This window comes from Xenopus tropicalis, chromosome 3 (genome assembly GCF_000004195.4).
Source record: "Xenopus tropicalis strain Nigerian chromosome 3, UCB_Xtro_10.0, whole genome shotgun sequence".
NCBI classification, from domain to species: Eukaryota; Metazoa; Chordata; class Amphibia; order Anura; family Pipidae; genus Xenopus; species Xenopus tropicalis.
In genome coordinates this window covers 17,267,232-17,290,863 of record NC_030679.2, presented here as the reverse complement: position 1 = coordinate 17,290,863, position 23,632 = coordinate 17,267,232, and the positions used below count along the sequence as shown (strand labels likewise).

Here is a 23,632-nt window from a genome sequence, read left to right as displayed (position 1 = left end):
ACCCAAGATCACTTCAGCTTGAGTTGACGAACAGATGGCCGGACAGTCTCCTTCAGGATTTTTTGGTAGACAGTAGAATTCATGGTTCCATCTATCACAGCAAGCCTTCCAGGTCCTGAAGCAGCAAAACAACCCCAGACCATCACACTACCACCACCATATTTTACTGTTGGTATGATGTTCTTTTTCTGAAATGCTGTGTTACTTTTACACCAGATGTAACGGGACACGCACCTTCCAAAAAGTTCAACTTTTGTCTCGTCGGTCCACAAGATATTTTCCCAAAAGTCTGGGCAATCATTGAGATGTTTTTTAGCAAAATTGAGACGAGCCATAATGTTCTTTTTGCTTAAAAGTGGTTTGCGCCTTGGAAATCTGCCATGCAGGCTGTTTTTGCCCAGTCTCTTTCTTGTGGTGGAGTCGTGAACACTGACCTTAATTGAGGCAAGTGAGGCCTGCAGTTCTTTAGATGTTGTCCTGGGGTCTTTTGTGGCCTCTCGGATGAGTTGTCTCTGCGCTCTTGGGGTAATTTTGGTCGGCCGGCCGGCCACTCCTGGGAAGGTTCACCACTGTTCCATGTTTTTGCCATTTGTGGATAATGGCTCTCACTGTGGTTCGCTGGAGTCCCAAAGCTTTAGAAATGGCTTTATAACCTTTACCAGACTGATAGATCTCAATTACTTTTGTTCTCATTTGTTCCTGAATTTCTTTGGATCTTGGCATGATGTCTAGCTTTTGAGGTGCTTTTGGTCTACTTCTCTGTGTCAGGTAGCTCCTATTTAAGTGATTTCTTGATTGAAACAGGTGTGGCAGTAATCAGGCCTGGGGGTGACTACAGAAATTGAACTCAGGTGTGATAAACCACTGTTAAGTTATTTTTTAACAAGGGGGGCAATCACTTTTTCACACAGGGCCATGTAGATTTGGAGTTTTTTTTCTCCCTTAATAACGTAAACCTTCATTTAAAAACTGCATTTTGTGTTCAATTTTGTTATCTTTGACTAATAGTTATCGGTTTTTGATGAGCAGAAACATTTAAGTGTGACAAACATGCAAAAGAATAAGAAATCAGGAAGGGGGCAAATAGTTTTTCACACCACTGTATATATATAATATACCATAGTAGCGAAAGGGCACTCTCCTTAGACCCACAATTACCTGGGTGCCGGGTGTGGGAACCAAAAATATGTGTATGTATGTATACAGTCATGGCCCAAATTGTTATAATTTTGGCCATGACTGTATATGTATATGTACTTTCAACATCAACTTTGAGAAAGGCTGAGGTGTTCAGCCGAAACGTCAGTTCACCATACATTAAAAGATATATTTTTTTGCATATAAGACCTGTGAGAGCGGCTTCTTTCTACTTGAATTTTGTTTCCTGCTTTGATGACTGCACCCAGGCAACTTCAACTCATATACGTGAGTGCCAGTGATCTCCAGTTTTTTTTTATATATATATATATATCAAAAAGAAGGGAAGCAGGCACTCACGTTTCAATAAGGTCACAGGTGCCTGGGTGCAGTATACAAAATTGTATGGAACAAAAGAAAAATAGATGCCGCACTCGCAGGTCTTAGTGAAAATAAAGAAAATTTATTGTGTCAGACTAACGTTTCTAACTAATGTTGAGAAAGGCTGTGGACACAGCCGAAACGTTAGTCTGACACAATAAATTTTCTTTATTTTCACTAAGACCTGCGAGTGCGGCATCTATTTTTCTTTTATATATATATATATATATATATAAAATATAGAGATAGATAGATAATATATTTAGTAAAAATGCACAGACTATAAATCACCTGCAGTCTGTTTACATTTTTTGATCATTAAGTTACACTTGCATGCATTATAATGATTTTTCTTCAGCCCCATACCATACTCTTTGACCTCCTGTTCAGGCAGCCTCTTGGGATCTTGATCAGCTTTGCATGTCTACAATGGTCAATATTTGGCCATTTTTTCATTTTGAAAGCGTGCAAGCTCTGCCAGGTTCCTTGGTTTTTAGTGATGGCCGGCAAGCTATCCTGCCAAACTATTTCATTTCATTATGAACTGGCCCACATATTATATGGATTTTTCTTGGTGCTTGGCATTAACTCTTTCTTGAAAATTAGATAAACAGGCAGGCAGATAAATAAACACAGAAAGGCCAGATTACTAAAATGCAATATAATTAAATATAGGATTGGTGTGACGCTTGACTAACTAAGGCTGAACTAAAGAAGTAGGGCAAAAATGCTGTACATTATGTTTTGGGCTTATTATGTTTTACTAGCCCAAGGCAACCTTAGTCCTTAAGCAATGAAGAACTGTGCCCTCAAAAATGCCCTCAGTAGCCCCCATCTTCTTTTCTGCTGATTCACAGCAAATGCAGGGACCATCGCACAATATACTGTTTATATATACAATATAAATGTAACAATATAAGCCTGATTAGCAAACAGTTCAGATTATTAGTAAATGGCAGCTCTGAAATTAGTACAATTAGCACCAGATTGTATTAACACTGGGCATGTGTTAATGCTCCTGTGACACTTTTGAATATCTGCACCATTACTACTTTAGAGATGTGAACTTATAGGCTGGTGCACTAAGTTCACTATAAAAAAAACATGGCATTTCTATCCATATTCATTTTTAAGATTTAAGGAGGACTAAACTAAATAATAAAGACTTTTATATCTTCTTTGTTTTCTTGTTTTTGAAAGTGTAACTAGAGCTCAGCTTTGCATAAGACTCCATTGTTGACATTTCCATTTTTTTCTTCTTTTCTCTAATAACTTGCAAAAATCCCTTGCCAGTCAGCTCAAGTTTTTGGAGTTTGCCGGTGTCTCCTTTACCCTTTCCATCCTACCTTTGCTTTCCTCTGGTATCTGCCACTGAAAGTGACATTGGCCTCTTCAGGTGGATTTCACTTAGGGTGGCAGAGATCAGTGAAAGAGACTTCCTGAAAGGAGACACCAGCAAGCTCCATAGCAAAGTCACGCAAATGCACCTAAGGGCTTTTACTCTATTATATGCATTGACCAAGTGTTTTTTATGTATGTGTAATACTTTTTTAACCTTTATTAATTAAAACAAATTACTCTATGGGCCCTGCCCCTGTTTCCTAATATATTGGCAGAATGAGATCAGAAGATCTTTGGGATATAATCTGATATGCAATTCTGAAAACCTAACTCTAGTAAATTGCCACCTACACTGGGCTAAGGGAAGCCTGCACACTTTTTCAAGAAAGGAGATTCACTGCTACACTTGTTAATATACTCGAGTATAAGCAGATCCGAATATAAGCCAAGGTACCTAATTTTACCTAAGAAAACTGGAAAAACCTATTGACTCGAGTATAAGCCTAGGATGGGAAATGCAGCAGCTTCTAAGTTTCAATAATCAAAATAAATTCCAATAAAATTAGGATCTATCAATCTTACTGAACAAATACGTGCAGGGAATCAGTATGCAAGATGCCAGGCTCCCCCATACTGCCTCCTCTAGCAGGGTCACCTGGAGAAGTAATCACTTATTAATGCCTTGTTCCTCAACCTGTCTATCAAAAGGAGCACATCATAAACTGAGAGGATTCAGCTTGAGGTTTACTTCAAGGAGCTCCCTCCCTCCTCGCCTCAATAGCATGCAGGCTTGAAGTTCCATTGCCTGCATGCCTGCTTCAAACAGTTCCATTCCTGCCTGCTTGTAAAGGCTGTCCCTCCCCCTCCCCCTTAGACACAGACACCGGAGCTGAAAGCAGGGAGCGTGTGATGTCACGCCGGGGGGGCGGGGCAAGGAACCAGGAAGGAGCGGAGCACAGAAGAGCACACATGGAATCAGGTAGCAGAGGGTGTTAGTTGGAGGGACTCGAGTATAAGCCGAGGGTTAATTTTTAAGCACATTTTGGATGCTGAAAAACTCTGCTTATACTTGAGTATATACGGTACATGGTTTTAACACATAGTCGAGAAACCAATGTAATTAATTTTATTGTGCAAGATGGTGTTATTTCTTTTCCCCTTAGCCTTGGGTGCTTCTTTGTATTGTGTTTTACAAAAACACCCTAGAAACCCAACTATCTGTGGCATCCTATTTTGTTCACGACTATTCACTATTTGCAATAGCATTACTTTGTATGGGTGATTGAGAGGATTGGAATCAAGCACAAAGATATAGATATAAGAGGTTCTGGCGGGTTATCCATAAACAGAAACTATATGTTGTGGTGGGGCATTACCTTACAGGATTTTGAACCATTGATACTTTAAACTTCATTTCCGAAGCCATTAAGATGAACGGCTAAGATGTTTAGTGCATCACATTATAGCCCTTCCATTAGATCTTGCTCATGTTCGTTAGCAAAACCTTCACTCTTGCTCTGTCCTTTCAGGCGTGTAACCACCAACTACATGTTCTGATTTCCCTCAGTAACTCTCACTGATTTAGTCCAGCTTTTTCCTGAAATAAAAACACCAGGGGATCCCTAAATGCACAGGCAAAATGATATTATCTGACAGGTGGCCCCCTCTCTAGCAACAGCAATCATTGGATATAATATGTGAACATATTGGCTCAAGTAAAGACTATACAGGTTTGTTTGTAATCCAGAGTGGTGACTTGCTTCTTTGAATTCCACCAATGGGTTAAAATAGTATACCTATAGGTTTACCTGTTCCCAGGGGTAATACCAACCTTATGAGTTAACTAAGCAGTGGGAGACATATTCAGCGTGTAAAAGCTATGTCATAAATTATTCTTCATTGCTTATAAATTATTCTCTGGAGATATGCGCTTCTGACTTGGCTAAGAGGTTTCATAAAAAGCAGTGTTTGAAGAGCTTACATACAAGCAGTTACGAGCTTTACCAGGAGCTCCGGTAGCATAGTGGGGCAACTGACCAATGCGAGCACTGCATGACATTAATCATTAACCATTCCTGAAGCACCAGTTCCTGTAAAAACTTGCTGGTCTAAAAAACGAATAATTAACAATAAATTGTCACCTGCATGGAAAAATGTGACATTGCTTTGCACTGTACGCAGTTAAGTCGACAGTGACAGAATATACTATACATGTATAGGAGCTGCCCCATTCTTTTCTTTTCCATGAACAGTTTTTCTCAAACTGTGAAGTCTCACTTATTGGGGCTGGCTAAAAAATTTTGGTAAGATATGAAACCTCTTGCTTCTTCATGCTTCATTTTAGAAAAGTCTTCTGTGCTTAAGCCACCTCTTGACCAATGAGTATCACCCAGGGTTCCCTTTGTGCCCACTGTCAACAGGTGCAGCACACTTGTAGCTAAAGAGCTTTACTCACACACCAAACAGCAGAAAATACACCAGACTTCCAAGCAATTGTGTCCCTTTTGTGAAGAAACGCTTACAAAGTGCTGTTAATTTTGGTGAATTGGACGCAATTATGGTAGGTGCAGCACAGTTGCACTAATTGCATTGCCTCCTTACGACTGCAATAACACCAATTCTAGAAAAAAATCTGCCTGCATTGTAAGATAAAAAACCGTTATGCTCAAAATTGCACACTGCACTTTTGGACATAAATGAATCCTTTAGATTTTTATAGCTCAGGTATTTGTTCAAAGACCTTCTTGCCTCATAAGAGAATCACATCACACTTTGGCTTTCCGACATCAAAGAATATGTACCCATAATCTCACTTGAGTTGTCCTCCATTTCCGTCCTCCCCATCGGGCCAGATTACATGTTCATGAACCTGGGCAGTCCACGTGGGATTGACATGATTGATTTAATTACTATCACAAAACACTGTTTACCATACTTTTTAACCATCTGGGCATCCAGATGATTGTCTTCCTTGGGCCACTGACCAAAAGGTACAATGCTGTTTTACCATCCCTGTGGATGGCTATATTTTTCAGTGGCCAGGTGTGCAGTAATATAAATAAACTTTAGGTCGGCCAATATACAGCCTCTGTACAGGGTCTTACAGTATATGGTTGTGCTTTTTAAAGCGCAACTACATCTATATACTTCTGACTGTCTGAAGCACCCAACCAATAGAACTAATGTACACTTCTGCTCATGAGCCAGTTCTGTGTAAAGCAAGTTTGCCCTTCCTTAGTTATATTCACTAACACATATAATAACCTAATAAAAATACTCAACCCTAATGCCACATGAGGTGTACCATCCACATGAGTCCATTGAGTGCAGCTACATGGAGCAGAGATTTAGCTGAAAATGTATGCTCTTGCATTTTTTGGGCAGTCTCTGCTACATGGAGCTGCGGATGAGAGCAGATGCGCCTTTCTCTGTCTGCCTACAAAATGCAGGTGGAGAGAAGTGGCTGGTACGCCACATGTGACTGGCCTAAAACCCTTACAATAAATATGTTAATAATGCACTGAGGAAGAATTATGCAGTCAGGTAACATAAGTACTATTGTGGTATAGAGAAATAAACTTAAAGGGATACTGTCATGATTTTTATGGTATACAAGCTGAAATTGGATTTCTTACTATTGAGTGCTATTATGCGATCTACTGGCAGCTGCTATCTTGCTACCTTTCCATTGTTCTGCTGATCGGCTGCTGGGAGGGGGGGATATCACTCCAACTTGCAACTCAGCAGTAAAGTGTGACTGGCGCTTATCAGAGAATAGCTCACATAGTTACATTACATAATTACATAGGGTTGAAAAAAGACCAGAGTCCATGAAGTTCAGTGTTGGACTGGGACCCCAGGGCCCACCAGAACATCTTAGATCATAGGCCCACTCTCCAAACTGTTTTTCCTCCTTTCCTCACCCAACCTCTTTATTCTCCTAGTCTCTTTTACTTTTATTATATGCTAGCATCTATTTTTCCATCTATTTCTCCTTTGTTCCCATTCAGAAATAGTGAATGACCATGAAGTAGGCCAAATGGTCAGGAGCAGGAGGGCCCACTTAAACCTGGGCTCACCCGGATTTTTCCTGGTATCCTGGTGGGCCAGTCCGACACTGATCAAGTTCAACCCTTCCAAGTAAATCCAGCACACACAAACCTATACTTACCTGTCTATACACTCACATACATAAACTATATATACAAACATTAATACAAGCTGTAGATATTAGTATCACAATAGCCTTGGATACTGGTTGTATTACTTAAAAATCACTGTACCCAGTAACATGAGGCCTGTTAAAATATATTCCAAAATAGTTTTTAACGATTGCCTTCAGTTTTAAATAAAATAAATGTGATCTAATGGCTTTCTGTGGCAAGCATCGTAGGCAAAGCTTTCACATATGCACTATTCCTTATTGATCCCTGTGTTTGGAGATGATGCTTGGATTACTTGGCACTTGGCTCTTATGATTGGAAGCTTGGGTCTTCCAGTGTATTTATTATCACTAAAGGCAAGAGCTCTTCTTCTCACGTTAACAGTTAGCCTGACCTATATAGCTGAGCTGTGTTGCATGTTGCCTTTACTCCCAATGGCCTTTCCAGCTCCGATATCCACAGTCACAAGATGCATAATTATGTAATAGCCAAGAATCTTGTATTGATGCTCGACTGCTGCTCTTCCCTGGGGATAGTATATGTCTTAGAAGTGAAAGCTTCCTTTTGCCTGGTTGGGTTCGATTGGTGCCTCTATCTTTTTCCTCAGTGTTCTCTGATCATCAAAGAAGTATTTTACGCTAGATATCCCTGAAAAGATGTATATTTTCCTTGCTTTATCTTTAAATACATGCTGCAATTCTTCTTATCCTGCATGGCTGAGACACTTCATTTTTCTTTTAATATATCACCAGTGCCTTAGTTTTCCTATCCTTAGGTAAACCTACCAATTATAGCCGGCTATATAAATTTTCACTCTCATGTATATATGGCATCTGTTATCCAGAATTGTTGAGACTTTTTTTCTGGTTTTTTTTCTACCGTACGGACACGGAGTATTTAAGCTCCAGCCCCATCAAGGCAAATCCCTTTGGTAAGTGGTAATCACATACCATGAAGTTTTTTAACTGCTTCTGTCTCTAGGTTACACACAAAGCTTCATTTTAGTACAGGTATAGGATCCATTATCCAGAATGCTCGGGACCAAGGGTATTCCGGATAAGGGGTCTTTCCGTAATTTGGATCTCCATACCTTAAGTCTACTAAAAAATCAATAAAATATTAATTAAACCCAATAGGATTGTTCTGCATCTAATAAGGATTATTTATATCTTAGTTGGGATCAATTACAAGGTACTGTTTTATTTCTACATAGAAAAAGGAAATCAGTTTTAAAATTTTGAATTATTTAATTAAAATGGAGTCTATGGGAGACAGGCTTTCCGTAATTCGGAGCTTTCTGGATAACGGGTTTCCGGGTAAGGGGTCCGATACCTGTAGTACATTCTATTTACCATTTCTCAATATCATCTGGAGTAGGATCCACTTATAATATTTGTATTGTTGTGTAAATATTTAAGTTGACAAGCTTCACGTTGTCCCCTGTGCCTCAGGCAATATATTTGGCTGCATAAAGCTGCAATTCTGGTAGTTTCTGCCAAGGCTGCAACTAACATATTTCTATCTATGCAAGCATTGGTCTGAAAACCCTCCATAAAATCAGTATTATATGATCAAATTTTTTTATTGATTATATTATTGCATGCTTGTTATAGTTACCTTGATTAACTTATTTATTTGTAAGCCAGTCCAGGAGTTAAAGATTCTGCCATGTGCAGAGAAAACGCTTTGCTAAAAACCTTGGCCAATAGCTTTGCAGAGGAGGCTCCATACACAAAGAAACTACCCCTCTCAGCATTTGTATCACTTGCCTCTAGATGAGCTATACTTGGAGCAGATAGCCTTTGTAGACTTCCTTGCCATTCTTTAGCTTGAATTTGTAACAAATGCCAATACAAAACTGTCCTTGATTCTTCATATTCTTTTGAATGGGCAACACCTGAAAGCAATAAGGCTCAATAGGTGTTTCCCATGCAACTGAAAAGGAGACCCCCATCACAGTTTGTAAGTTTTAAAAAAAAAAAAAAAAACATGTTCCACCAGCCCTAAGGTGTCCACATGACCAGAAGTCTTTTGCAGGAGAATGCAAATAAAAGAAACCTTGCAGCTGTGTTAACAGAGAGATAGGCTACTATACAGGTAAGCCACCCTCTTTTTAAACAAGAAAATTAAAGCTTTTTAATCAATAAAATAGGATTTTCTTTTTGGATATGCCAAAGAAGGATAACATTTTCATAACTGACATACAACTCTTGCCAAAAACTTTTTCTCTTGCAAGCAAATATGTCTTTCTTTTCAAATGTATCTAGACACCTAAAACTTCCTTGTATACTTCCATTAACTGTGCTGCACAAGTATATAATTGTGGCCAAAATATCGGCATATTTGCATTTTTTTCCCAAATCACTGCAAAATAGGTTTACACAATTGTTTCACTGTTAAGATTAAGAAATTTTGTTTGTTCAGTATCCCTTCAGATCTAAAAAAAATTATAGTTTCTTGAGTTACTCTTTAAAAGAATTACTAAAATCAGGTGTTTCACATCTATATACTAACGGTTTGGCCACTGTTTTCCACACTGCTCTAGTTCTCCCAGATTTCATGGATTCCTTCTCCCAGGTGTGGTTTTAAGATCTCTTAAGAAGTGTTCAGTGGGGTTTCATGTGGACTTGGTGGCCACCTCAAAACAGTTGTGCTGGAATAGCCATGATCTGTGATGAAGACTTTCTGACACAGGGTTAGTATTGTACTCCAGAATGCCTTTGTTAATTTCCTAATTTCATCATGCCATGTACAGACTTGAAACACTTAGTTCCAGGGGCTGCAAAGCAATCCCAAAACATCAGAGAACCTCTTCCATGTTTGATTTTAAGGAGGGTGTTCATTTTTGGTAATATGGGACATTCTCCCATAAGGATTGTTCTGGTGTGGCAGTGTAAGCAGTGTAGTCTAGCTTGACATCTTTCTTTGAGTCGGAGACACAATTGTTGCATGAAGGTCAGTTTGAATCTGTTCAGCAGATGATCAAGGTTCTTTCACCACATTCCATCAGTCTTCCTCTTTGATCATTTATTTACCACATATAGGTAGACTGGCTTCAGGGCCATGGGCCTCAGATGTTGTTATAGCTTTGTGGTAGTGTGGTGGACACAGGAGCATTAAAGTTTCTGAAGATGGACTTGTAGTCTTAAAATTAATCATGCTTTTTTTTTTTTTTTTAAATGTCTGTCTCACATTCTCAGGCAATTTTTTTTTTATCTCTTTCTTCTTCTTTTTTGAATACCATTTTTTGCCTTTGTGTTCAGTGTGGGGCACAGAAAAAGAAAATTCAATGTGGTTGGTTGTGTGCTTCTTATTACCCGCAGCTCATTACTTACAAATTAAAGAATCACTTGAAATCCAAATATTTCTACTTGTAAAAGCTGTCATTTGTCCCATCCAGTTTTAGGATTTCTGTGTGGAATAAGAAAAGGTTTTTTTTTTCTTCTGCTTTTTGTGTTGTTTTGCTACAAACAAAAGAAATATATATGTGTTATTTTCAACAAACTTCTGGTAAAAATAGTGCATTGTTTAATGTGCAAGTATATTTCCTATTTTAATTACATTAGATTAAAGAGCATGTCCAGATTTCCAGCTTCTGTGGCCAGATATACTAGGTAAATAACAGGAACTCAAAGCTATCATTATTTCCATGATTCTGTTCACTGTCCAGTGAAAAATTCCATTCTGTACATTTAGAACTTGCAGGTAAGACAATGTTAAGGTGGCCATACACGCACCGATTTTTTACTTACAAACGACTGATTCCCGAATGATCCGATACTATCGTTAAGTTATCGTATAGTTGATGGTGTACGAACGATCGTCGGCCCACTAAACGAGCCGACATTATCGTCCCCAAAATTCGATCGGGCAGGATTAAAAATTTTGGTCATTTAACGATAAAATCTGCCAGTTGTGAGTGTCAGACAATTGTCTTTCAACGATTGTTCTCTGCGCATGTCACGATTGCCAGCAGCGGAAGTCAACGAAACGAAGATAAACGGAACAACACGAACGTGCAAGAACGTTCGTTCTTTGCAGAACCTAATCGCTTTTATACGAAAACTTCATGATTTTTTTTATATTAAAATAAAACATAAATAAAAATAAAACAGCATTGTATTCCAAAAAATGCTGGCAACACTGGTAGAGTATGGTGTGACACACATAGAGCCTACAGCAGACAATGGTGTGGCTACAGGCTGCTTTATGTGGATGCTGCATACTAATGTAGGGGGATCACAGGGACTTCAGGTGTGAATATTGCAGGGGCTCCAGCCAAAACCTGTTGTGTGGACAATACAGGCACCATTAATCTCATAATCTCTTCACTGAAACTGAATATAATAGTGAATTATAATGTCTTTATTACAATACTTTACTGATGGTATTTGTAATATGGTAATTAAAGTAGACAGGCTGTATAGACAATACAGGTGAGGGGTAAAACACCTGTGAGGGCCGCCAGTTGTGGAGCAGTGTAGACATGTAGACATATGTTCATGATGTTATTATGTGGTGATTAGAAATGAAAATAAATGACAAGAAGACCCATTTGTTTTGAAATATATATATTTCAAATATTTATTTGAAATAGTATTGTATTTAAGAAAAACATATAAAATTGGAAGAGAACGCAATTGCATTTTGAAAACATCTGAAAATACTAGCAACACTTGTTTTTGAAGAAGAAGCACAAGAAGAACAAGACTATTCACCAGTATTGCAAACCTTTTGGCATATCAGATAGTAACTGCAATTTGAGTTTTGTATTTAACAAAAACATATAAAATTGGAAGAGAACACAATCGCATTTTGAAAACATCTGAAAATACTAGCAACACTTGTTTTTGAAGAAGAAGCACAAGAAGAACAAGACTATTCACCATTATTGCAAACCTTTTGGCATATGCTTTCAAGTGTTGTTTCTATTACTTTGACAGATTGTTTTATGGTTGCCAACAGCATTTTGCATTTTTTTTTTATATCTTCCACAACATTGGGATTGTTAGGATCTGGCCCTTGGTTGGTTTCTGTATTGGAAATCTCCGTTGAAGTCTCAAGGTCTGGCTGTTCCGCAATACAAAAAGGTACAACACATTTTGCGCTGTCATACTTTCTTCTGTGAAATAATGTGAAAAATAGTATTATAATGTAAAAAATAGTATTGGTGATTTTTGGCTAGCCTGCTTGGTAGTAATCAAATGCAAAGTAATGTAAACCTACCTGTACTGCTAACTAGGATGCACGGGCTGCTAGGTGCAGTGTCACAGAATGTTTCCTCATGGATTTCTTTAACGTCTGAGGTACAGCTGGATTGTGACTCGATGTCTGGCTCATTTCTTTCTATTTCCTGCCTTTCTATTCCCTTGTATTCTATTTCCTGGCTCTTACGACCATGCTCATCAGACTCATTATGGTCCGTCTCTACATCATCATCCTTCTCACTGGCACCAGGCTCCGGAATCTGAGGCTTCCGAACAGAAGAAGAGGCACACCGTCTATGATTGCGATGGGTTTGCAGCAATTTTTTACGCTTGTCTTCTGCAAAAACAAATTGATTTGAACATCACCATAATTCAACATACTGTTGGGGTACATGTTGCAGAGAAAATAATAATGTATAATACTAAAGCCTAATGCTTTCCAGTTGGTCTCTTTCTCTCAGTTTTAAATCTGACCACCTTTTGCGGAGCTGATCTTTCGATCTGCTAACGCCAAACTTCCTCTCAAGCCCGTGGATTACTATATCCAGGATATGATTTTTCCTTGTATTGGGTCTGGAATACTCTCCACTTTTACAATCGTAATCATTTTTTTCCATAATGGATACCATATGCACCATCTCCTGTTTGGACATAGCTGTAGCCTTTCTCCTGCCACCGTCATCCTCAGCAGTAGGCCTTCTGTTCCCCCCATCTTTCACACCTGCATCTCTCCTTTCATCAGTATTTTCCATTCTCTTAGCTTTTGACTTGCTTTTCTCACCTCGCACCTTCATGTCTCCACAATACTGCGCCCGTCTGTCTGACGTCGCAAACGGAAGTAGGCGGAGCCTGTTAAAAAAAAAACTACGATAAATACGATCGTTCGTTCCAGTGTTGCCTAGCAACGAACAGACGGGTAACAGTCGTGGAAACCTGGAAGAATCTATTCGTTTCATCACAAATTTTTGGCCACAAGCTACTCATCAGTTGGTAAGCAGTACTACTTTACTACAACCAAATGCAATATTTATGTTGGTATTTATTGCTTATTTGTTTTTTGACTCATGCTCCCCCTGTTTCCCACAGGTAACTATGGAAAAATTTTCAAACCCCGAGTTCCTGAGAAAATTTATTGAGATGTACCAGTCTTTTCCATGTTTGTGGAAAGTTAAATCGGGGGACTACATGAACAGGATCAAGCGTGACAAGGCATATGCAGAATTGATAAGCCTCTGCAAATCTGTTTGCTCGTCAGCTGATGTTCAGTTTGTAAAGACGAAGATAGCAAATTTAAGGACTGTTTTTAAAAAAGAACTAAACAAAGTACAGGCCTCAAAAAAATCAGGTGCCTCTGCGGATGACATCTATTTGCCAAAATTGTGGTACTATGATCTGCTAGTGTTCACAGTGGATCAAGAGGTGGCAAGGGACTCCAGGTCCAACTTTTCAAGTCAGGGCGTGGAAAAACAACAATCAACTGAGGCTAGCCCAGCAGAGGATGTGACAGATGTGGAAGCACAGAGTAGCAGAGCTGCAGATATAGAAGTAGAGGACCAAACAGAACATCTGGCCCAGGTAAGCAACCATAAAATACACACTGAATACATATTAAAAGTTTAAACCGTTTATTTTCAAATTATTTAAAATGCTCATACAATTAGTTGCACATTGACTGCGAAAGCATTGACAGGCCATACATTACTACATGTTTTACACCATGGCTGATTGCCAGTCTACTGCACCAGAGCCATTGAAGTATGCTACATAATTATCTCTGTTGACTTGGCCTCTGCAGTAGCGTTGCGTGATACAGCACCTAGCAGTCCCAACAGTGCAGTTGGCTCACCTCGCCACTCGGCTGCTACCATAGTGTGTTGTTCAATGTCCTCTCTATCCACCATATTAACTGGCATATAAGAAGCACCAAAACAACACAATCGATTTTATTTGGTGATAATTGTATGGCAGTATGGAAAATCCTAAATCGGTTAGCTAGTATGCCAAAGGCGTTTTCTACAACCCTTCTAGCACGGGAGAGTCTATAATTGAAAATCCTTCTTTCCATTGACCGATGTTTTTGTGGGAAGGGTTTTAAAATATGTTTATGTAATGCAAATGCTTCATCTGCCACAAAAGCGTAATTCAATCCTTCCCTTGAGTCAGAACTTGAAGGTAGGTGTAACTGGTCATTTTGTAGCTGCTGGTAAAAAAAAGTTTGTTCCATGGCTCCACCATCCGATACTCTTCCATTTTTCCCCACATCTACCATCAAAAATTCATATTTGGCATTAACTATTGCCAAAAGCACAATGCTGAAATAGCCCTTGCAGTTAAAATAATAGGAACCGGAACGTGTGGGTGGCTGGATCCTCACATGCTTTCCATGGATTGCTCCAAGACAGTTTGGGAAATTCCAGTAATCTTCAAACTGTTTTGCTACAGATTTCCACTGCACTTCAGTTGAGGGGAACTGCAATAAAAGAAAGAAAATATGAGAACCATTGTAAGTAACAGTAATTTATGTTTTCCTTGTTTTACAGATTCCACAGAGCAGTACTTTGATAGAAGAAGGTAGTCAACATGAAATGGCAGGTGCAAAGGGTACACAGGGTAGAAACAGAAAAAGAAAACACAATCCCTCCACACAACAGCTGTTACATGATGCAGAAGCCTTACTTAACAGAAAGTCTGATGAGTTTGACGCCATCGGGTTTACAGTTGCGTCCAAACTCAGGAGGATGGACGAAGAGCAGCGGCAATTTGCCGAATATATCATTAATGAAGCACTGCATAGAGGGTTTAGGAAAACACTTTGTGAAAGCACAAGACTCACAGACTACACCACTACTGATTACAGGAATTACAACAGTTTTCCGCAAGCACCATTATAACAATATCCCCCAAATGCAAACATGCACCAGATATGTACACCGCCTTCCGCTACTCCATACAAGCAGCAAACTACATGGACATCCATGCTGTCACCTATACCCCAAAACAATGGACACAACAACATGTCTAGCTGCGATACGATAATGATAATACGATAATACGATAATGAAGCGATGAAACCTTTCCCGAATTATCGTTGCCCTTGGATGGCATATCGTATGGGAACTCGATCGCCATACGATCGTTTGTCGATATAATCGTTCATCGCACAACAAGCGAAATCGCCTCGTGTATGGCCACCTTTAGTCTGTACCAGACAATCAGTCATTAAGTGTCAGTCAATTACCAGACTATCAGAACTAAAGTCACGTGAATGTAAAGACCAGACAAAATACAAATATAGGCCCATAGATTAGTTTTTAAAATCCTCTGGTTGATATATTTTTGAATCATCAAGGTTAAAATTTCTAAAAAACAGTGTATAATCAGAAGAGGCTTTTCAACTCTGTGCCTTAACGTCTATGTAGCGGGCTCGGCTGATAGAGGGACAGGTGACCATTATTTCTAAGTCTTCTGCTCTCTAGATATTTTCCTGCTCTCTGTCTAGGCTATAATTTAGTGGGCCAGCCTGACTTTCTCACAGTACTTTTATTTTTGATAGGTTTGTTGGTTCCTCTGTTATCTTCAAGGAAACACATGTCATATTTATCAGTGTATTTTTCTTGAAAGTGATGAAGGTGCAACTTCAGATTGGCTGTGGAGAAGCTTAGCAATATTGCAATTGCTACACCCGCTATATATATATACAGGTATAGGACCCGTTATCCAGAATGCTCGGGACCAAGGGTATTCCGGATAATGGGTCTTTCCGTAATTTGGATCTCCATACCTTAAGTCTACCAAAGAATCAATAAAACTGCAATTAAATCCAACAGGATTGTTTTGCATCCAATAAGGATTATTTGTATCTTAGTTGGGATCAATTACAAGATACTGTTTTATTACTACAGAGAAAAGGGAAATCAGTTTTAAAATTCTGAATTATTTGATTAAAATGGAGTCTATGGGAGACGGGCATTCCATAATTCGGAGCTTTCTGGATAACGGGTTTCCGGATAAGGGATCCCATACCTGTATATATAATCTGTGTAAGGTATGTCATTATATACTGTTTAGGAACCCTCACCTATAGTTTGCTATTTTATATTCAATTTAATTTGTTCTGTATGTGACCCTCCTTAAACCACTACCTTCATAAAGTAAACATTTCTCCATGGTGGAGGTTTCCAGTATAAGGAAAACATAATAAATGTGATGTTATATAGCAGTTATTAAGCATGAGATGGTGAGCTAAGGGTTCCTTTATAGTTATTTATTGTAATTGGAGAGGGGTGACAGCAATAACAATGCAAAGGTTCATTTGCTTACCATTCCCATTAAGGGTAAGGTGATGCATGGTTTTCAGGTGACAGTTGTATTTTGTGTGTGTAGGGTGTTGTCTACAGTGGGAAGGGACTTGGAATTAGTTACTTTTCCAGGATGAATAAGGAGCTTTGTGTCCTATTATCCTAAAAATCTGTATTTATTAAAGAAAAACTAAGTTTTATTTATGGGGAATAAAAGGATAACGAACAGACCAATTGTTTATGAAACCAGGCTACTTAGGAAGTTACAGTTAGAGGTTAAACTAGAGTGGAGTTGAGGAAGAATCTAGATTTGCAGTTTCCAACTATGGAGCAGCCCCCCTGACTTGGAGAAGTGGCAAGAGGGGCTTAGTCGGAAGGCCATTTAAAGATATTGCCATGATTTTTATGCTGTACTTTTTATTTCTATATCCTACTCCATGTACCTGGAGGAGTCCTAAGCCGGACTTGGATTTTTTACTAGTGAGTTCTATTCTGATATCTATTGGGAGCAGCTATCTTGCTACCTTAGCATTGTTCTGCTGATGGGAGGGGGTGATATCACTCCAACTTGCAGCTCAGCAGTAAAGTGTGACTGAAGTTTATCAGAGCACAGGTCACATGGCTGTGGCACCCTGGGAAATGAAGAATGTGGCTAGCTTCATGTGAAATTTAAAAATTAAATATTAAAAGATCTATTTGTGCTTTTGAAAAACTGATTTCAATGCAGGATTCTGCTGGAGACGCTCTTTTAACTGATGTTTTTTTTAAAAAAAAATCCATGACAGTATTCCTTTAAGCTGATGTGCAAGAAGAATGCCTATTTGCTTTCCTAAATAGTTAGATAGACCTGAAAGCCAATCTTAAAGGTCAGTTAGGCTGAGAGCCAGTGTATATAAATGACTGATACATCAGTGTTTTCCAAACCTGTAACCTTGTTATTAGGGGGGTCCTGGCTGAAGACCAACCCAGAACTTGAAAAAGTCCCACATAAAAAAGTATTTATATTTGGTTAAATCTCAGGAAACAGTGGTGGTCTGCCTTGATGATGATATGAAATAGAAGCACTTGGGCTGATGGACCTGTCACCTGTGCCTCAGCTAGGGTGCTTGCCAGTTGATGTCATCAGAAAAAGGAACTGCCACACTTTTCTGACAAACAGCAGCAGTCAAAATAACCCATAGAGAGCAAAACATATTAAATATTGTTAAAGGAGAAAGAAAGGCAAAGTCACTTGGGGGTGCCAAAATCATAGGCAACCCCCAAGTGACTTAAATCGCCTACCTTTTACCCTGGGGCTGGTGCCCCTGTTCGGAGAGAACAGCACCAGCCTGGGGTAGCTGCGATCGCTTCCTGGTTCCGTGCGCGCACATGCGCAGTAGAGTGAAAAGCCGAACTTTAACAGAAAAGTCAGCTTTTCACTCTACTGCGCATGCGCCGACCGCTGGCATTTTAGGAAAAGGAAGCAGGAAGGAGGAAGCGCTCCGCTACAGGTACCCCGGGCTGGTGCTGTTTTCTCCGAACAGGGGCACCAGCCTGGGGTACAAGGTAAGCGGTTAAAGTCACTTGGGGGTGCCTAACATTTTGGCACCCCCAAGTGACTTTGCCTTTCCTTCTCCTTTAACCCTGATATAGAGTCTCATAAAAAAATAGTGGCTGCGTATGCTTCTGTGTTCTTATATAGTGATGAGTGAATCTGTCCTGTTTCGCCATTGGCTGAAAAAAAAAAAATCATGCACGTCACAGAAAACAAAAAAATTTGGTTTAAAACACACGACAATTTTGTTCAAACTGATAATTTTTCTTGACACACAGCAAATTTTTCAGCCAAACACGGAAATTCGCCACAAATCCATGCCTGCCGAAAAATACCGCTCATCACTATTCATATATACTTTTTCTTATAAGAGCAGCTTCAATTGTTGTATCAGCCTAATGTAACACACAAAACTAATGAATGACCTGTAAAATAAATAAATATATAGTTTGTGCCTTCATACATTCATAGATCTATATTATATATAGATATATGTATTGCATGTAGATCCTATAAAACATGTACTTTTTATGTACCGTATATACTCGAATATAAGCCGAGTTTTCGAGCACTAAAAATGTGCTCAAAAAGTAAGCCTCGGCTTATACTTGAGTATATGGTATGGATGTGCCTGATGTGCTCGATGTGGCGATGTGCCCCCCCCACGGGCATCTGTCCATGCGTACCTGCGCGCTTGCTCCCGCGCTCTGCCTATGCCAGCTTCCCAACGGCCATCCTAACTGTGCGCTCTTCTCCTGTGCACTCTGCTCTTCTCCTGTGCGCATTTCTGATCTGCTTGGCGCCGCAGTCGCGCCAGTGACGTCACGCACCCCCTTCAGTTACTCATGGCCTGATCTTAGACCTTGTAAGATCAGGCCATGAGTAAATGAAGGGGGCGCGTAACGTCACTGGCGCGACTGCGGCGCCAAGCAGATCAGAAACGCGCACAGGAGAAGAGCAGAGTGCACACTCCTTCATTTGCATTTCCCAGTAGAACTTGCTGATTCTAGCAGAACAGGTGTTCTCAGAGGCTACAGACGGCTGGGAGGTGAGTTCTCAGAAACAAAACAGCACTTTGAAACTCCTTGGTGACTGCAGCAGCCTCTCCTTAACCCTTTCCGAGCTCACAGTGTTCCTAGGCAATGTCTCAACAAAAATGATGCCTTTTCAGCTTGCTCTACCAAATTACCAAATCAAACAGACAGAAATGTGGGGCCCCAGATGCACAACTTGCTTATTTTAACCTTATTAGAATTTATTTTTTGAATGTTTTTAAATTATTTGATACCAGAAATCCTTGCAAACAGAATACCTTTGGGGTTAATATTAGTTGTTAGTCCAGCCCAGAAACATCCAGTAGGGGGCCCTTTATCCCCTTTATCCATAAACTGATTAGGTTATGGGGGTCTTTATGGACTTATGAAGGGTAACAAGTTGAATATAACCAGATTCGGACTGAGATTTAAAATAGACCCTCTCCTGATCTTTGCCCACTCCACCATGTCTAGCCCCTTTCTAGTACCTTTCTTAAGCCACCACTGTCTAAAACACTCTATACCCTATATATATTTCTTAAGCTAGACAGGGGGCAATTTTTTGGATACTCAATTAAACCAAAGTGTGAGCACACTTTGTGTGCTGGCTCGCTCGCACCAGCCCTACTGGTGACACCCTAGGCTTATACTCGAGTCAATAGGTTTTTCCAGTTTTCTTAGGTAAAATTAGGTACCTCGGCTTATATTCGGATCAGCTTATACTCGAGTATATACGGTACTTTTTTAAATCAAAATTTCTATTTTATTACAATATTTGGCTTGGGTTCACATCGAGGTGTAGACAGTCCCAACCAATTTCCTGAGGGCAAAAACTAACATATATTTTTTGACAGTTTGATCTCAGATAGTTGGTCACATTGACTTCTTTGCTGCTGCCCCCAAGGCATGCTAATTTGGTTACATGGTGACCGCTTTCCTCTCATTTTTTTTTCTCTCGAAAGTGCTAGAGGACATTGAATTTTATGTGAAAGCTTTTCTAAGTCAATTGCCCACGTTTTCATATGAAGAGTAATTTCTTAAACTCAACAGTGCTCTGACCTGTCACGTTTAACCTATCTTGGTATTCTAAATTTACATTAATCCCATTATTAGGCTGTCAAAGTTGATGTGTAAATTGGATGCTTGCCCCGAGAGGTGGGTTCACCCTGGCTTTCCACTACTGCTGTTGAGATTATTTCTCCTTGCACGTCTTCTGTACTTCACTTGATCAATATTTTGCTCTCATGCATATCTCAGCAGATGTTTCCTTTCTTAACCCATCTCTTCCAGTCTTCCACTATATATAGTTTTAAGTCTTGTATTTGTAGTTTAGGGTGTGTGAGTGGATATGTACCTGTGTATTTTAGTATTATTGTTGTATTTTTTTTTTGTAACGTGAATTTTTTATTGAAGAGGCACTTCAATGGTTTACATACATTCTTAAAAAGTAAATAGTAGAAAGATAAAGAAAAGAAATGGTAAAAGGGGTAAGTAGGAGATCAGTTTAACATTTGTATCTCTTTGAGATTCCGTTTCTATAATGTTATTAGATTGGTAGCACCAGTGGTCCTATTGGTCTGGGGGGGTTGAGGCTAGCATTTCCCATGGGGCCCATATTTGTAGGAAGTGTGGAGTTCTATTTTGCAATCGGGCGATGCTGGATTCAAAGAGTTTGTTGCTTTCCACTCTGCGTTTGATTTCCATTAGTGTTGAGTTGAGGACTTCCACTTTGCTGCTATGGCAAGACGTGTAGCCGTAAGGATATGGTTGATCAAAACTTGAGTGGATCTGTGTGTCTGTGGGATTGGTTTACCTAGGAGGAATGTGCTTAAGTCTATTGGTATTGTGGTGTGAAGTGTTTCATTGAGCAGGTCTGAGACATCCATCCAGAGTGGGGTTATGATGGGACATGTCCAAAAAATATGAGATAAGGTGCCTGTCTCTCCGCAATTTCTCCAGCATAACGGTGACTGGTTTGGGAATAATTTGTGCAGTTTAGCCGGGGTGTGATACCAAGACATTAATATTTTGTAAATATGTTCCCTTTGTCTCAAGCAGGTTACCATCCGTCTTGCGTTCTCCCAGATTGCGGTCCAGTCCTGATCTGAGAGGGGCTGAGGTAGGACCGAGTCCCATTTAGTCATGTATTGATGTCTTGGAGGTGGGTCTCCCTATGGTTCAGATATTAGTTGGTATATTTTAGATATTAAGCCTTTTTGTGGTAGGCCAGCCTTTGCAAGTCGCTCGAAAGCAGTATGTGAAAGTTCCTTCTCTCTGTCGCTATAGGGTCTCACAAAGTGCCTTAATTGCAGGTATTCAAAAAATTGTAGGTTCCTTTGAGGGGTTGTTCGCGTGATGTTAGCATAAGGGATTATCTCCTTGGTTCTTGGGTCCAACAGGTCCCCTATGGTTTGCCAGCTGGTGGTAGTCCATTTGGTGGTATAGTGGGGTTGAGTTCCTGGTTGAAAGTCCGGGTTGTGGAGAAATAGTACATTGAGAGATTTGGGATTGAGCAGCTTATATTTCCACCTTAGGTTATACCATATGCATAGTGAGTGGCGTGTAGATGCTAGCAGATCTGTCTTGGCCAATGGTTGGTTTGGTTCTGACCATATTAGGTAGTTTAAGTGACAGGTTTTTGAATAGGCATTTTCGATTTGGCCCCAGGTGCGGTTTGACTCCCTCCGTGACCAGGCTAGTAGTTGTCTGATGTGGGCTGCCTCATAATACTTCTTAAACATGGGGACCCCCAGACCTCCGTATTTACATGGTGCCACCAGTATATGTTTCGGTATTCTGTGCCTGCAGTTTTCCCATATGAAATTATGACATAGGTTTTGTAGGTCCTTAAGTATCTTAGCAGATATTGATACAGGTACGGTCTCAAACAGGTACAGGAACTTTGGCATAATGGACATTTTTATGGCTGCTATTCTGCCAAACCAGGACAGGGTATATTGTGACCATGATTGTAGTAAAGCCTTAGTCTTATTTATCAGTGGGGTAAAATTGTATTTGAATAAATCCGAGTATGTTGAGGTTATGTATGTGCCCAAGTATGGGATTGTGTTTGTTTGCCAATTATAGCGAAAGGCACTTTGAAGGCCTTGCAGGGAATTTGGTGAAAGGTGTAGTGGAAGAGCTACAGTTTTAGTTAGGTTAACTTTGTAATTTGAAAGTAGGCTATATGTATCTAAAACCTTATGCAAGTTTGGGAGCGTGATTATTGGATTTGTTAAAGTAAGTAGCACATCATCCGCAAAGAGTGCTATTTTGTAAGTCATTGATTGTACTTTAATTCCTGAGATATCGGGCGAGTTTCTAATTACAGCTGCTAATGGCTCTATACTAAGCGCATACAAGAGAGGGGACAGGGGGCAGCCCTGTCTAGTGCCGTTGGTTATGGCTATTGATTTGGAGGCCTGACCAGGTAGTTTCAACTGTGTTGTGGGATTGCTTTATAGGTTCTTAAGAGCTTCTAAGAAAGGTCCTGAGAAGTTGAGGTGTGTTAGCAGTGAGAACAAGTAGGGCCAGCTCAGGCGGTCGAATGCTTTTTCAGCGTCTAAGCTTAATAAGACTGCCGGGGTAGAGTTTCTGTTTAGTATGTCTATTAGGTCAATGGTGTGGCTTGTGTTGTCTCCTGCTTGTCTCCCATAAATAAAGCCTACCTGATCATTGTGAATAAGTTTGGGCAGGATAGGTGCTAATCTGTTTGCTAAGATTTTAGTGAATAACTTAAGGTCTGAGTTTAATAGCACTATGGGCCTGTAATTGGAGCACATGTTTGGATCTTTCCCTTCTTTCGGAATAAGTGTAAGATACGAGCTTAGTATAGTGGGAGGGATGAGGTGGCCCTCCAGAAATTCATTAAACAACTTTACTAAGTAAGGGTTTAAGATGTGGGCATATAATTTATAATATTTATATGGAAAGCCATCCGGTCCTGGGGATTTACCATTAGGCATATTTTTTAGCACATAGGTTAATTCCTCTGATGTGACATTATCATTTAGCGCCTGTTTATCTTCCTCGATTAATTTAGGAAGGTTGGCTTCTGCTAAGAAGTCTGAAAGCATGTTGTTTTGGGTTGGGGGTAAGCTTCCAGGGGTAGAGGCTTTCAGATTGTATAGGTGAGTATAATACTTATTGAATATGTCTCCTATTGAGTTTTGATTGTATGTCAATTGCCCGGAGGGGGTTTTGATTGAGTTAATCCTGGAATGAGCTTTATTGTCCTTGAGCTTTCTTGCTAAGAGAGTATGTTGTTTGTCGCCCTGTTCATAAAATTTTTGTCTTGTCCATAGGATAGCTTTATCAGTTGCTTTGTGCTTTAGTGCTGAAAGTTGGTGTCTGGTCTCTAGTATCTGATTTAAGAGCTGGTCAGTACGTGTTTTGTTGTATTGGGTTTCTAGGGTTTGGAGGTGGGTTAAGAGGGCTGTATGCGAGGCCTGTGCTTCCCTTTTCTTGTTTGTGGTTAATGCTATGATGTGTCCCCTAATTGTGGCCTTGTGTGCTTCCCATAGAGTGGATGTGAAAT

The 23,632-nt window shown here is 39.8% G+C and overlaps 2 protein-coding genes across 10 annotated transcripts in view; both read left to right on the top strand.

The window, feature by feature from the left end:
* The window catches only part of slc36a1 (solute carrier family 36 (proton/amino acid symporter), member 1), a 135,269-nt gene that overhangs the window by 64,276 nt on the left and 47,361 nt on the right, over nt 1-23,632 (top strand). The window lies entirely within an intron of this gene.
* On the top strand, nt 10,814-15,980 carry LOC101734835. 2 transcript variants are annotated; one of them, XM_012954324.3, is made up of 3 exons: nt 10,814-13,219; nt 13,316-13,804; nt 14,770-15,980. In XM_012954324.3, the coding sequence occupies exons 2-3, from the start codon at nt 13,322-13,324 to the stop codon at nt 15,118-15,120; spliced, it is 834 nt and encodes a 277-aa protein (XP_012809778.1). In that variant the 5' UTR covers nt 10,814-13,219; nt 13,316-13,321; the 3' UTR covers nt 15,121-15,980. The 2 variants fall into 2 exon arrangements, with proteins under 2 accessions (XP_012809778.1, XP_004919755.2); XM_004919698.4 differs by having other exon boundaries at nt 10,814-13,804.

Excerpts from the sequence above, each read along its gene's own strand:
- LOC101734835 (XM_004919698.4), top strand. The coding sequence starts at position 13,259 with ATGTTGGTATTTATTGCTTATTTGTTTTTTGACTCATGCTCCCCCTGT. Across the intron at positions 13,805-14,769 it reads AAACAGAACATCTGGCCCAG|ATTCCACAGAGCAGTACTTT; the intron begins GTAAGCAACCAT and ends CTTGTTTTACAG.